At 39.8% G+C, this 13,298-nt stretch overlaps 1 protein-coding gene across 7 annotated transcripts in view; it reads right to left on the reverse strand.

Moving 5' to 3' along the window:
• COL13A1 (collagen type XIII alpha 1 chain) overlaps positions 1-13,298 on the reverse strand; it is a 428,454-nt gene that overhangs the window by 39,934 nt on the left and 375,222 nt on the right. For 5 of the 7 annotated variants that reach the window (XM_069753227.1, XM_069753224.1, XM_069753226.1 and 2 more), the window contains 3 exons: positions 11,859-11,939; positions 5,687-5,740; positions 1,113-1,166 (listed from right to left, as the gene is read on the reverse strand). In XM_069753227.1, the coding sequence (XP_069609328.1) occupies positions 1,113-1,166; positions 5,687-5,740; positions 11,859-11,939 (189 nt within the window). Of the gene's footprint in view, positions 1-1,112; positions 1,167-5,686; positions 5,741-8,198; positions 8,235-11,858; positions 11,940-13,298 lie in introns of all 7 variants that reach the window. The other 2 variants (XM_069753230.1, XM_069753223.1) reach the window with 1 other exon arrangement.

The raw sequence follows: 13,298 nt of genomic DNA on the forward strand, positions 1-13,298 counted from the left end.
CAACCTTCCTTACATTGGCCATGTATCTGAGCACTGGAGTATAATGGATTCCTGGTCGCTTCACGTTGGATTCTTCTTCTCAGATATTTATTGGCCCTGTCTTGATGTTTCCACTTCTGTGTCTTGTTCAGTTGTGGTCTGGTTTCAACCTTCCTTACATTGGCCATGTATCTGAGCACTGGAGTATAATGGATTCCTGGTCGCTTCACGTTGGATTCTTCTTCTCAAATCTTCGGCAGTTAATATTCATCTTTTTTTCTTAACACTTTTTTGCAACTCTGTTGACACTTGCAACAACACTTCTGATAGCTCTGTGATCGTGCCCCAATATTTTAGAAATTTGAAGAGTGCTGTATTCCTCTGGAATTTTTTTAGTTTTCAGAGAGTTTTTTCTTTCTGTCTCATTTTGCCAAAGGAAAACAAGCTGCGTAATACGTCTGAACTCCTTGGTAAATGGTATTGTATCCTTAGGCCTCACCCTCCCTCATTACACAATAATACATCACCTGATCTGCTTCATTTAATAAGCATTCATGTTTATACAGCTTGGAATGAAAAAACCTGCATAAAAATGTGTATATGATGAAAATACTCACTTGTCTAATATTTGTTCACGCAATGTATGCTCTTCTACTTACAAGTTTGAAACATGACATTGAATCTGTTGGATATCACTCATATGGATCAAGCTAGAATTCTATAGGTTTATGGTACAAAAAATGGAGTTGGACATTGATGACCTAGATAATAATCTGATCAGAGTAGCTTCAGCTATTATACAGCGGCTTTTCTGCCCCATCTGTGTCTACATCTAGCCGAAAGATTTGATAATGGTAGCTTGGTGGGGAAGATGATGGGTTTCAGACCCCCCACAATCTTACATTGATGACATTTCTTAAGGAAGGATCATAAATATAAATATAGTGGACAATCCCTTAGAAGAGTGGTTTTTAAAAGAAATGACGCCATGTAAATAATAAAATATGACACAGTATTTCAGCAAGTAGCTGACACTAGGTTGCTTATGACCAGGTTCATATACTGTTGACAAAAATAGGCCCCAAAACATAGTCCACACACATATATATATATAATCCTACTAGTATACGTACAGGTGGCCCCACTGGTCCAGTTGGTCCTACAACACCAGGATCTCCTTTATTGCCCTGTAAAACCAATTTATGAAATATAATATAGCATTATCAATATAGTATACAGTTAGGTCCATATATATTTGGACAGAGACAACATTTTTCTAATTTTTGTTATAGACATTACCACAATGAATTTTAAGCAAAACAATTCAGATGCAGTTGAAGTTCAGACTTTCAGCTTTCATTTGAGGGTATCCACATTAAAATTGGATGAAGGGTTTAGGAGTTTCAGCTCCTTAACATGTGCCACCCTGTTTTTAAAGAGACCAAAAGTAATTGGACAGATTAAATAATTTTAAATAAAATGTTCATTTCTAGTACTTGGTTGAAAACCCTTTGTTGGCAATGACTGCCTGAAGTCTTGAACTCATGGACATCACCAGACACAGTGTTTCCTCCTTTTTGATGCTCTGCCAGGCCTCCACTGTGGTGGTTTTCAGTTGCTGTTTGTTTGTGGGCCTTTCTGTTTGAAGTGTAGTCTTTAACAAGTGAAATGCATGCTCAATTGGGTTGAGATCAGGTGACTGACTTGGCCATTCAAGAATATTCCACTTCTTTGCTTTAATAAACTCCTGGGTTGCTTTGGCTTTATGTTTTGGGTCATTGTCCATCTGTAGTATGAAACGACAACCAATCAGTTTGGCTGCATTTGGCTGGATCTGAGCACACAGTATGGCTCTGAATACCTCAGAATTCATTTGGCTGCTTCTGTCCTGTGTCACATCATCAATAAACACTAGTGACCCAGTGCCACTGGCAGCCATGAATGCCCAAGCCATCAAACTGCCTCTGCCATGTTTTACAGATGATGTGGTATGCTTTGGATCATGAGCTGTACCACGCCTTCGCCATACTTTTCTCTTTCCATCATTCTGGTAGAGGTTGTTCTTGGTTTCATCTGTCCAAAGAATGTTCTTCTAGAACTGTGCTGGCTTTTTTAGATGTTTTTTAGCAAAGTCCAGTCTAGCCTTTTTCTTCTTGATGCTTATGAGTGGCTTGCACCGTGCAGTGAACCCTCTGTATTTACTTTCCTGCAGTCTTCTCTTTATGGTAGATTTGGATATTGATACGCCGACCTCCTGGAGAGTGTTGGTCACTTGGTTGGCTGTTGTGAAGGGGTTTCTCTTCACCATGGAGATTATTCTGCGATCATCCACCTCTGTTGTATTCCGTGGGCGCCCAGGTCTTTTTGCATTGATGAGTTCACCAGTGCTTTCTTTGTTTCTCAGGATGTACCAAACTGTAGATTTTGCCACTTCTAATATTGTAGCAATTTCTCGAATGGGTTTTTTCTGTTTTCGCAGCTTAAGGATGGCTTGTTTCACCTGCATGGAGAGCTCCTTTAACCGCATGTTTACTTCACAGCAAAACCTTCCATATGCAAGCACCACACCTCAAATCAACTCCAGGCTTTTTATCTGCTTAATTGAGAATGACATAACGAAGGGATTGCCCACACGTGTCCATGAAATAGCCTTGGAGTCAATTGTCCAATTACTTTTGGTCCCTTTAAAAACAGGATGGCACGTGTTAAGGAGCTGATACTCCTAAACCCTTCATCCAATTTTAATGTGGATACCCTGAAATGAAAGCTGAACGTCTGAACTTCAACTGCATCTGAATTGTTTTGTTTAAAATTCATTGTGGTAATGTCTATAACCAAAATTAGAAAAATGTTGTCTCTGTCCAAATATATATGGACCTAACTGTATAATCAGAAAATCATATAAATACACATCACTTCTTAATCTTTTTTTTAATATAGGCTTAGACTCTTGTAGAACTCTTGAATCTATGTACTTAGATGTGGAGATGAGTCATTTAGGTTAACAACATCAGTTTCATGTTGCCACTGCATTGTAGAAGGCCGATGCGGGTGGAGAAATTCCACCCATGTTCAAAATAAGTGTTTTCGTTAAAACAATTAGATGATCCACCCTTGTTACTGATGTACTTTGCATTAAAAAAATTCCTTGGTTCTGTCACTTATTGAGGTGGTGAGTAGGATTTCTTCTCATGTAGCGGGTTTTTCTGATGCTAGAGAGTGGCGCCATGGGAGCAGATTCTGTTACCCTAAACAAATGATCTCCACATCAATTCCAGGAAGGATCAGCCGGCAGCAGCCGTCTATGAATTACACAGGGATCTGAGTTGTTGTGCAACAACTAGAGGTTAGTTGCCTGACTCACCCACCTTCATCTCTTTAATCTCAGGTGATCCGGGCATTTTTTTGTGTTTTTCCATGTACTTAGATGGTAACGTCTAAACAAATCACATTTTTTTTATTTTGTTTCTCTGTTGCAAGTATATTAGCAATCAAAGTATTTGGCATCTGATAAGTTAATTCTTGCTCAATTCAAATAAGTGTTGTCATTAGGTTACCGCAACAGTGTGGAGCCAGAAGACCACAGCATCTGATTGCTCCTACTCCGGCGCTGAGAAGCACTTCTCCTTCATTTTAAATCTGTTTATTCCTTCTGGCAGAACAGGGGGTAATCAGCCATGTTGGCAATCCCTGTGGTCACAGCAGAGCATGGTTAGCCACTCCTTTCCCCTTTATAATCTGGGCTCTGTTGCAAATACTTGTCAGAGTTAGCATTTGCTGCATGGCTAATGGAGGGAGAGGCGTTCATATGAGAATACAGTTGAAGGAGTTATCAGCGACTGTTGCTTGGTTTGTATGTGTGGTAATTCCCTATCCTCTATTGTGCTTTACATCTCCACTCCCCAATTCATTCTTCTGTTATATGTGAGTGAATATTATGTATGCCTGGAGTTTTGTGTTTGTGTTGCCTTGTTTGTCGGGTTGCTGTACTACAGTGCATAGTAGTGCCCCTCTTCCCTGGGTGCGGAAAGAGAACAGACGAAGGGCTAATTCAGGAGATAAGGCAAGGGTGGAGGCCCTGGCATCTTCGCCATCTGAAGTATCCCTAGTGTTAGGGACAGGGAAGGAGCCGACAGCTGTGCTGTGAGGTGTTATCACATAGTTTTCACTGGGGGCTTGTATTTCTTCCCCTATATTATGTTGACCAATCATAAGCAAGCAGGAACACTCAGAGGAAAAAAGGACATGCCCTCACCATAGCTTAGGGTAGCCTATGCCTGTGTGAGGCATTTAATGGCAGACAGCTCTGCTCTCACTTCTGAGTAGTTACAAGTTGCTAGGAGTACTAAATTATGTTACAAATTATGGTAGGAATGTGCTTTTATTTTTGAATGTTGCTGCCTGCCTGGTAAATGATTGGTCAACATCATACGGGGGAAGAAGTACATGCTTCTAGTGAAAACTCTGATAACACCCACTTGGACTTAACAATAATTATCTTATTAAGTGCCAAGTACTTTGATTGCTAATATACCTGCAACGGAGAGGCTAAATAAAAAAAAAAGGTATTATTCCACTCTGTAGCGACAGTTACATTGTGTCTAGTTAAACATGAAAAATTTGGTGAAAGGTGCTCTTTAAGAAGATAAAGGTGACTTCACATTTCACAGGCTAATTTAAGGTAACCTTTTCGAGATCTGTGGTAATTGTATTAATTATGGCATGCTGTAATTACTAAGACAAGCTAAACCATGTAATATGGGAGTTACACTAAAATGGTTTATATGGAAATGGGAAATTTAATCTATAACAGACATTAACCACTGGTGACTTCAGCTCCAACAATGTCTGTTCAGTTTTATATTAAGTTTCTGGTGCTAATTGTAAATATGTCTTTGTTTTTTCCAGATTGGCTCTAGTTTCTGAGATATTTAATAGTTAATTAAATAATTGCAGACTGTGAGCCCTCGCGGGCAGGGTCCTCCCTCCTTATGTACTCGTGTGCCTTGTTATCTGCTCATGTTTAATGTATTTGTCTATATTTGCCCCGTATTCACATGTAAAGCGCCATGGAATAAATGGCGCTATAAAAATGTATAATAATAATAATAATAATAATTACAGTAGAATTCCGGCTGCAAAAAGTCGCTTTTATTGCATTGTAAGAGTACAAAATTGAAATCCAGAATAATTACTGGTATATGTGATACTTCATTACCTAAGACACTATTAAAGAGTCAAAAGACCAAAAGCTATTGCATTTGCTATCACACACAAGTCGGGCTAGGGGAATGCATTATTTCCATGCATGAATTATCTCAAAAACTAGAACCGATTCAGCAAAATTAGTGGAATTTTTTAATTCAGCACCCTGAAAATACCCTAAATCCATTCAATCAACCTTTGCACCTGAAAAATATTTTTTTTTGTGTACCTGTGTAATGTATAGAAAAGAGGGCTGAATATACGGATTCCAACACTGTAAGTATTGTGTAAACTCACTCTACTATACTGTTTTTCTGAACTTTAGAGTGCAGAGGATGCATGAAAATAGAGGTTGTGGAACATTTGTAGACTTATGGCAGGGAAGTAAAAGTGAATTCAGAGCTATGTTCAAAGTAGGAAGAATTTTTTCCCAACGCAACGCTTGCTACACTCTAAAGTCCTCTTTTTTGTAGTTATTAACCTAAAAATATTAATATTTTACCCTCTCTCCTTTTGGTCCTGCTGGTCCTGGAACACCAATTGGTCCGGGGGTCCCCTATTACATAAAGAGAAATGGTTTGTTATCGTGTTGACAATATTTAAGTCTTAGTAGTTGGGAAACAGGCGAGTAGAAGCAAGGTCCATTGGGCAGGCAATCGAGTTATCGTTGGCTAGTTACAATTTTCAGCACTGAGTCTAAGAGACTTTTTAACATCTTAGAGAAAAACTAGACAAGACCTGAACATTTATCTTAAATAAGCAATGATCTTTAGCTCCAAATACTTAAAAATGCCATCCTAACTCAAAGCTGAAAATGGTAACTGGACAGATATATTGGTTTAGTCACATATTTAAGCACTGTAATTAATACATATTGAAATGGATTATTAAAAAAGGAAAGGGGCTTGCATCATTTCAAGAAGGTAGCTTAGCATGCAATTTGAAAATCACCATGCTGCAGAAATGGATGCATTTTATAGATCAAAAGGTGAGGCGTCATAGTTTGATTTTTACATCCTACAATGATTCCCCTCATACTAAAAACACGTGCGATAGTAACCAATCCATGTGGTCAGCTCTTCAGTATGTAATTATTATTGTCATATTGTACTTAATTTCAACACATTAGTCTTCTCATATCCTCAACACCGGAACCTTAGGTAACACAGCAACAGTTTCACCACATTAAAAAATATTAATCATGAAATTTCAGACAACTTGGCTGAATCATTAAAAAAAAAAAAAAACATTGAATTGTTTGTTGGGAACACAGCACCATGTCAATTTTGTAAAATCAAAAATTGTGGGCTAAGAGCCCTAAAAAAACGAATTTATACTATTGTTGTCACTAACAAGTTTACAAAGTAGATGCCACCTAGAAGACACAATATCGTTGCTGTAACTTTATTGCCTTTATGTGATTCAGATTTTCCATTGGAAATTTAGTTTCTCTTGTGTTTGCAAAATTCAAACTGAGATAAAAAATTAAAAAGATTAATCATTACATGGATCCATAGCCACTAAAAGTAGGTCTAATTTAGTAAAACAAGCTAGCATTTTAATCCCTAAGGTAGGATGTATGGACAGGGACATACATTTCTGTCTTAATTTATGTCACTTTTATGGCGTAAATTGCCCAACAGATACAAATCCAGGTCCCTCCTTCGGAATTCTGACTAATTTTAAAAAAGCATGGTGGCGCAGTGGTTAGCTCAGCAGCCTTGCAGCGTTGGAGTCCTGGGTTCAAATCCCACCAAGGACAACATCTGCAAGGAGTTTTATGTTCTCCCCGTGTTTGCGCGGGTTTTCTCCGGGTTCTCCGGTTTCCTCCCACATTCCAAAGACATACTAATATGGAATTTAGATTGTGAGCCCCATCGGGGACAACGATGATAATGTGTGTAAACTGTAAAGCGCTGCGGGATATGTTAGCGCAATATAAAGATTTATTAAGGCAGAGTTTTTACATTTTGTAAATCTAAATCTTAAGTTCATGGTGATGTAGTTATACAACTGTGCTTTAAAATTAAATACATTTTAGCAAATGTCTATTATATGATTGTTTCTGTGTGACTTAAAATGCTAAGTTAATGATATCATCTATAATGATGCATTTAAATATTTTATATTATTGGAAAATCTGAGTGCAAACCGAGCTGATCCATTGTACATACTGTGGTGGACAGATACTTTTGGTGCTGCTTACCAAGTGAAAAATATCAGCAAGTAGCTGGGTAACATCCAAAATCAATTCCAAGCATTTGAACAGCACTACTAGACATTAGGTTTCTGCCAGACTCTGCTAAATGTAGAAGGAATTCTCAAGAACAATTTATAGTCAGGTTTAAATTGCAAAAAATGTCTTCTCCAGCACAATATATGCATCTTAGATTGTACTTTTGGTTATCAATATTGTTTTATGTCTGGCAAAAGAGAATCAAATGGTATGCATGTTTCATTACTTTAAAGAGGTTGAACCAAGTTTGGAAGTTATCCCCATCCAAATGTTAGCGTGCTGGAGGTCCAAAAACTGGGATTCCCACTGATCCCGAGAATCGGGGCTTTGAAAAGCGAGGTGGTTGATCATGTTGAAGACCAGCTGAACATTGGGTTCAAATATCTCTCTCCAGACATCCCAGTAAGAATGAATGGAGAGGAGGTTCACATGATTGACAACAGCTCCTTTGGGGTTCTTTAGATCCCCGATTCTCAAAAACAGTTGGGGTCCCACCAGTCTTACTCCCAGCGATCAGGAAGTTACTCCTTATCCAAAGGATATAGGATAACTTACAAACTTGAAATAACTCCTTCAAACACAATGTTCTATAGAATTTAAGGAGACAACTTGAAACCTATCATAAAAATGCAATGTAAATAAGACTGAGTTTTAATGCTGCTTGTAGGTTGGGGGGAGCCATATGATAGTGAAGAGGCTGCAGTTAAGAGCAGATGGGGCAAGGCAAGGTATAAGGAGAGGAAGGTAGGAAGGTTAGTTCAATGGAGTTAGGACTCACCGGTGGACCAATTCTGCCGTCTAAACCTGAGGCACCCTGGACACCAGGGCAGAATGTAAATACACATGGAATGGACAGGAGAATGGAAGGGGGGGGACAATGAGGGAGGGGAAAGTGAGTGAAGCAGCAACTAAAAACATACATACACTTATATTCCCTTACAATCAAGGACAACAAAGGATTCAAGTTAAAAGTAATGTGTGTAGTTATAGCACATAGACATTAGGTATGGTCACATTTTCAATAATTAGATAAGGACAAGTATGGAAATCTAAGCATATGATATTTTCAAGGTTTTTAGGCTTGAGCTGTGTGAAATGTAGATTACTTGGTATTTTTTTGCTAATGTAAAACTTTGGGTATATGTCAAACATACTGTAATAAGATAGACCTGTTACAGTAATTGACCATACTAAACTCTATAAGTCCTTAAAAATATTGTGCGAGACTAAAGAATTAATGAGCTTTCTGTAAATGGGAGATGAACAGCAGTATTCGGCACTAAACAATATACGGGTGGTCTGCTATGTTTTGCTCTGTACATTGCTTATGTCTGACCACTGCCGTAGCAGATTTCAGCAGATCAATGGTAACAGGAGTCAGTCCCCCACTTATCTCATATTGATGACCAATCCTACAGAAAGGTCACGATTTATTTAGTACCGCATGACCCCTTTCACACTACTTGCAATTAAAAAATGGCTGCACGCTCATGAACTGAAAAAGAGAAGTTGCAAAGATGACACTCCTTCTCGGACATCATTCAGTTACTGCCGAAGCAGATCCACACAGGCTTCCTGCGCTGCCCACCCACTCTCTTGACTCTACCTATAATCTCTGTAATGCATTGAGCTCTGTTTCATAGTATTCCCTCCTGCATTTGTACCAGAAAACAAAGGAAAGCATCTGAAAAGAGCAAAGTGCTGTCAATGTTACCAGCAGTATGAGTGGGAGGGCAGGAAGTGATGTTACAGAAGGGAGGGGCTTTGACTTGGTAAAATTCATTCATTTTGGAATTACCTGTAGTGTTAAAGGGCCACTGTCACCCCCTCCAGCCGTTATAAACTAAAAGAGCCACCTTGTGCAGCAGTAATGCTGCATTCTAACAAGGTGACTCTTTTAGTTTTTTGTTCATGTATTCCCAAAATGAAGCGTTTTGAAACTTATCCAAAATACCTGTCTTTATCCAGGGAGGCAGGTCCTCACTCCCCAGCTTGAACCGCTATTCTGCCATCACTCAAATCTTCAGGGGCTTTCGGCGCCGCCCCCTCTGCGCTGTTTTCGCTTCAAAACCGGCACCTGCGCTGTGTACTACTGTGTTGTGCAGGCGCAGTAAGCTCTGCCCGTCTGACGTCCCAGCCAGGCTTGCAGACTGCGCCTGTGTGAACAGTGCGGCCACCCACCTTGGGAATCCCTGTGCCGCAGTGTGTTATACATTATGCACAGTGCGGGGCTGGGATTCCTTGGCATGCGCACTGCGTGTGTCAGCGGGGGGACCTGGGTGAGTGGCTGACACACGCAGTGCGCATGCCCAGGAATCCCAGCCCCGCACTGTGCATAATGCATAACACACTGCAGGGCAGGGATTCCCCAGGTGGGTGGCCGCACTGCCCGCACAGGCGCAGTCTGCAAGCCTAGCTGGGACGTCAGATGGCCAGAGCTTACTGCGCCTGCACAACACAGTAGTACACAGTGCAGGCGCCAGTTTTGAAGCGAAAACAGCGCGGAGGGGGCGGCGCTGAAAGCCCCTGAAGATTTGAGTGACGGCAGAGTAGCGTTTCAAGCTGGGGAGTGAGGACCTGCCTCCCTGGATAAAGACAGGTATTTTGGATAAGTTTCAAAACGCATTATTTTGGGAATACATGAACCAAAAACTAAAAGAGCCACCTTGTTAGAATGCAGCATTACTGCTGCACAAGGTGGCTCTTTTAGTTAATAACGGCTGGAGGGGGGGTGACAGTGGCCCTTTAAGGACTTATAGTGCCAAAAATTCTTTTAAAATAAGATTGATGGGATCATAGAATCATAGAATGCTACAGTTAGAACTCAGATTAACCCCACCCACACCACTGATTGGCAGCTGTCTACCTGTACTGTGCATAAGCTGCCAATCAGTGGTGGGGGCGTGTTTATACAGAATTCATTAATATAGAGGACTACATGGCAGCAGGTTTACTAGTCCTATAGTGATAATCTCCTGATGATAAAACAGTGATCTGATCAAAATTACAGCAAGCTGCTCAGTAAGAGACACATCCCTGAAATTGGGGTCTCTCTACGTCAGGCTGCTCTCATATAAGATAGCATAAACCTGGTGATACAGTAGATCCCCTTTAAACAATTATAATATGTTTCAGGGGTCTGTGTCCCTAGTCGCATCACAACTGACCAGCCATCGGAACAGAGATGGTAAAATCCTTATTTAAATGCTGCCATAAGTCTCTTCTTTCCTAGATTTCCAGTAATAAAAGGTGATGTTTGGAGTATTGCAATTTAGTGACTTTGAATTGAATGGAACTGAGGTGCAATATTACACTAACACCAGGAGATGTTTTTAGAAGAAATCAAGAATGCTTTTCTAATTCTATTTTACCCCTTTTAAGTCCTAAAATAGATGTATTAAGCTTTTTTTTTTAATTTGACAAAGACCTCACTTTTGGGCTACTTTCGAGTACTTAGCATCAATGCTTTTGGAAGCCATTATTATAAGAAAATCCAATCATTGTATTATTTAGTTAACAAGAGCATGTGAGTGACATGCCAAACAACCAGAATGTGAAGTTAGAGGGTTAAACCATATCACTTTTTCTGTACCAGAACATGCTTATCATTAGCATAACCCATTGTCACACTAAAATATTACTATTAGCTGAAGCAATTAAAAACCACATGTAGTACAAAATAATCAAGCACAATAGCAGCTCAATAATTGCAGAGAAAAATGCTTAGTTTTTTACTGTGATATAAAATCAAATATATTCATATTTAACAGACCCTCAATCCCTGAAAAGAGCATTCCCATGTAATCGTGGAACCTGACATCTGATACCTACTGTCCAAACCATGGGCAGCGTGTATCAGCCACTGGCTGTAGCATCCCAACCATGAGTGTTTGTCTCTGAAATGCCGCATACTTTTAATAGCTGCTGGGTGACCGAATTGGCCTGTACACTAGTCGCACAGGCGGGTATCTGGTGGCTCCTCCCCGACCGCTGACACTGACTGACAAGCCTCTGCCCACATTAGCATATGATTTGCCAGCCACTGTCAGCAGGCAGGGAGAAGCCGCCGGGATCCTGCCTGCATGACTAGTCACTCGTGCAGCTCAGTCCCAGCCAGATATTAAAAGTATATCTTTTTATGATAACTTGAAGCACAGAAGGTACCTGATAACCTGTCTCTACAGTCTCTTGAGCTGTGAATTCAGTACTGGTATCAATGCATAGCTGTCACATTTATAATTTACGAGTGTGGAAAAGATAGGTGTCAGAGCATACAAGATTTTTAATGGTAACATGGGTGAATAACAAACAAACTTAGAATCTATATTATTTCCCCAGGATGTCTTGATGGAAAGCTTTTCAATCGCAGCTTGCATTGTGATTATACTTTAAATTGTTGATGAAAAATTTACATAGCATGCATGTAATATATACTTACTGGCAAACCCAGAGGTCCTTTGTCTCCTTTATCTCCCAGGCTTCCCTTCTCCCCTTTCATACCATTCTCTCCTACTTCGCCCTGCAGATAACAAAATATCAAAAAATTGAACTGATAACAAGTAAAGAGGGTTCCTAGATAGAGTCAATACAAACAATTGGACCCGTAATCTGGCAAAACCCAAAGAAAATAATCTAATGAGCTATAGGTCAAGGTAGCTGTGTAAGGAGGTTTAAACAGGACCTGTCACCTGCCAGAAATATGCATTTTTTTATGGTGCAAATGCCGTTTTTCTCTTAAGGCCATGTTCACACATTCATTATTTGGTCAGTATTTTACATCAGTAAGCTAAAACCAGTAGCGGGTGATAATACAAAAGTGGTGACGTGTTTCTATTATACGTTTCCTCTGATTGTTCCACCCCTGATTCTGGCTTACAAATACTGATGTAAAATTCTGACCAAATGCTGAATGTCTGAACGTTGCCTAAATCTGACGTTGTTTTTCATTTTTTTTGCGCCACTTTGTTCCTGAGATATGTCCCCCTCTTCTCTGTATATACAGTGCCTTGCGAAAGTATTCGGCTCCCTGGAACTTTTCAACCTTTTCCCACATATCATGCTTCAAACATAAAGATACCAAATGTAAATTTTTGGTGAAGAATCAACAAGTGGAACACAATTGTGAAGTTGAACGGAATTTATTGGTTATTTTAAATTTTTGTGGCAATTCAAAAACTGAAAAGTGGGCGTGCAATATTATTTGGCCCCTTTACCTTAATACTTTGTTGCTCCACGTTTTGCTCTGATTACATCTGCAAGTCGCTTGGGGTAAGTGTCTATCAGTTTGGCAATCGACAGACTGAAATTCTTGTCCATTCTTCCTTGGCAAACAGCTTGAGCTCAGTGAGGTTTGATGGAGATTGTGTGTGAACAGTAGTTTTCAGCTCTTTCCACAGATTCTCGACTGGATTGAGGTCTGGACTTTGACTTGGCCATTCTAACACCAGGATACGTTTATTTGTGAACCATTCCATTGTAGATTTAGCTTTATGTTTTGTCTCCACTATGCTGTATCGTCTGGACGCTGCAGGTTGGACACTGCGGATGTACGCAGCATCCAATCTGCAGCGTTTACTGACCGTGGGACAGTACCCTAACTCTTCTCTTATGAGTATTCTTCCCAATCATGTCCAGTTGGCTGACAAGACTAGATTTAAATACATGGATGGAAAAGGCCTTATCTCATGAATGGAAAGGCATGGAAACAAAGCATTAACAATGTCAGGTTCAGAAAAACAGGCATTTACACCAAGCATAAAAAAATAGTACATACCGGTAGTTATGGCAAGTGAAACATTGTTTACTATTATACCTGGTACCATATTACAATTCATATAGCAGAATCTATCCTAGTGACTCTCAGGGCAGACTAGGTCAG

Source organism: Ranitomeya imitator, chromosome 2 (genome assembly GCF_032444005.1).
Source record: "Ranitomeya imitator isolate aRanImi1 chromosome 2, aRanImi1.pri, whole genome shotgun sequence".
Classification (NCBI taxonomy): Eukaryota; Metazoa; Chordata; class Amphibia; order Anura; family Dendrobatidae; genus Ranitomeya; species Ranitomeya imitator.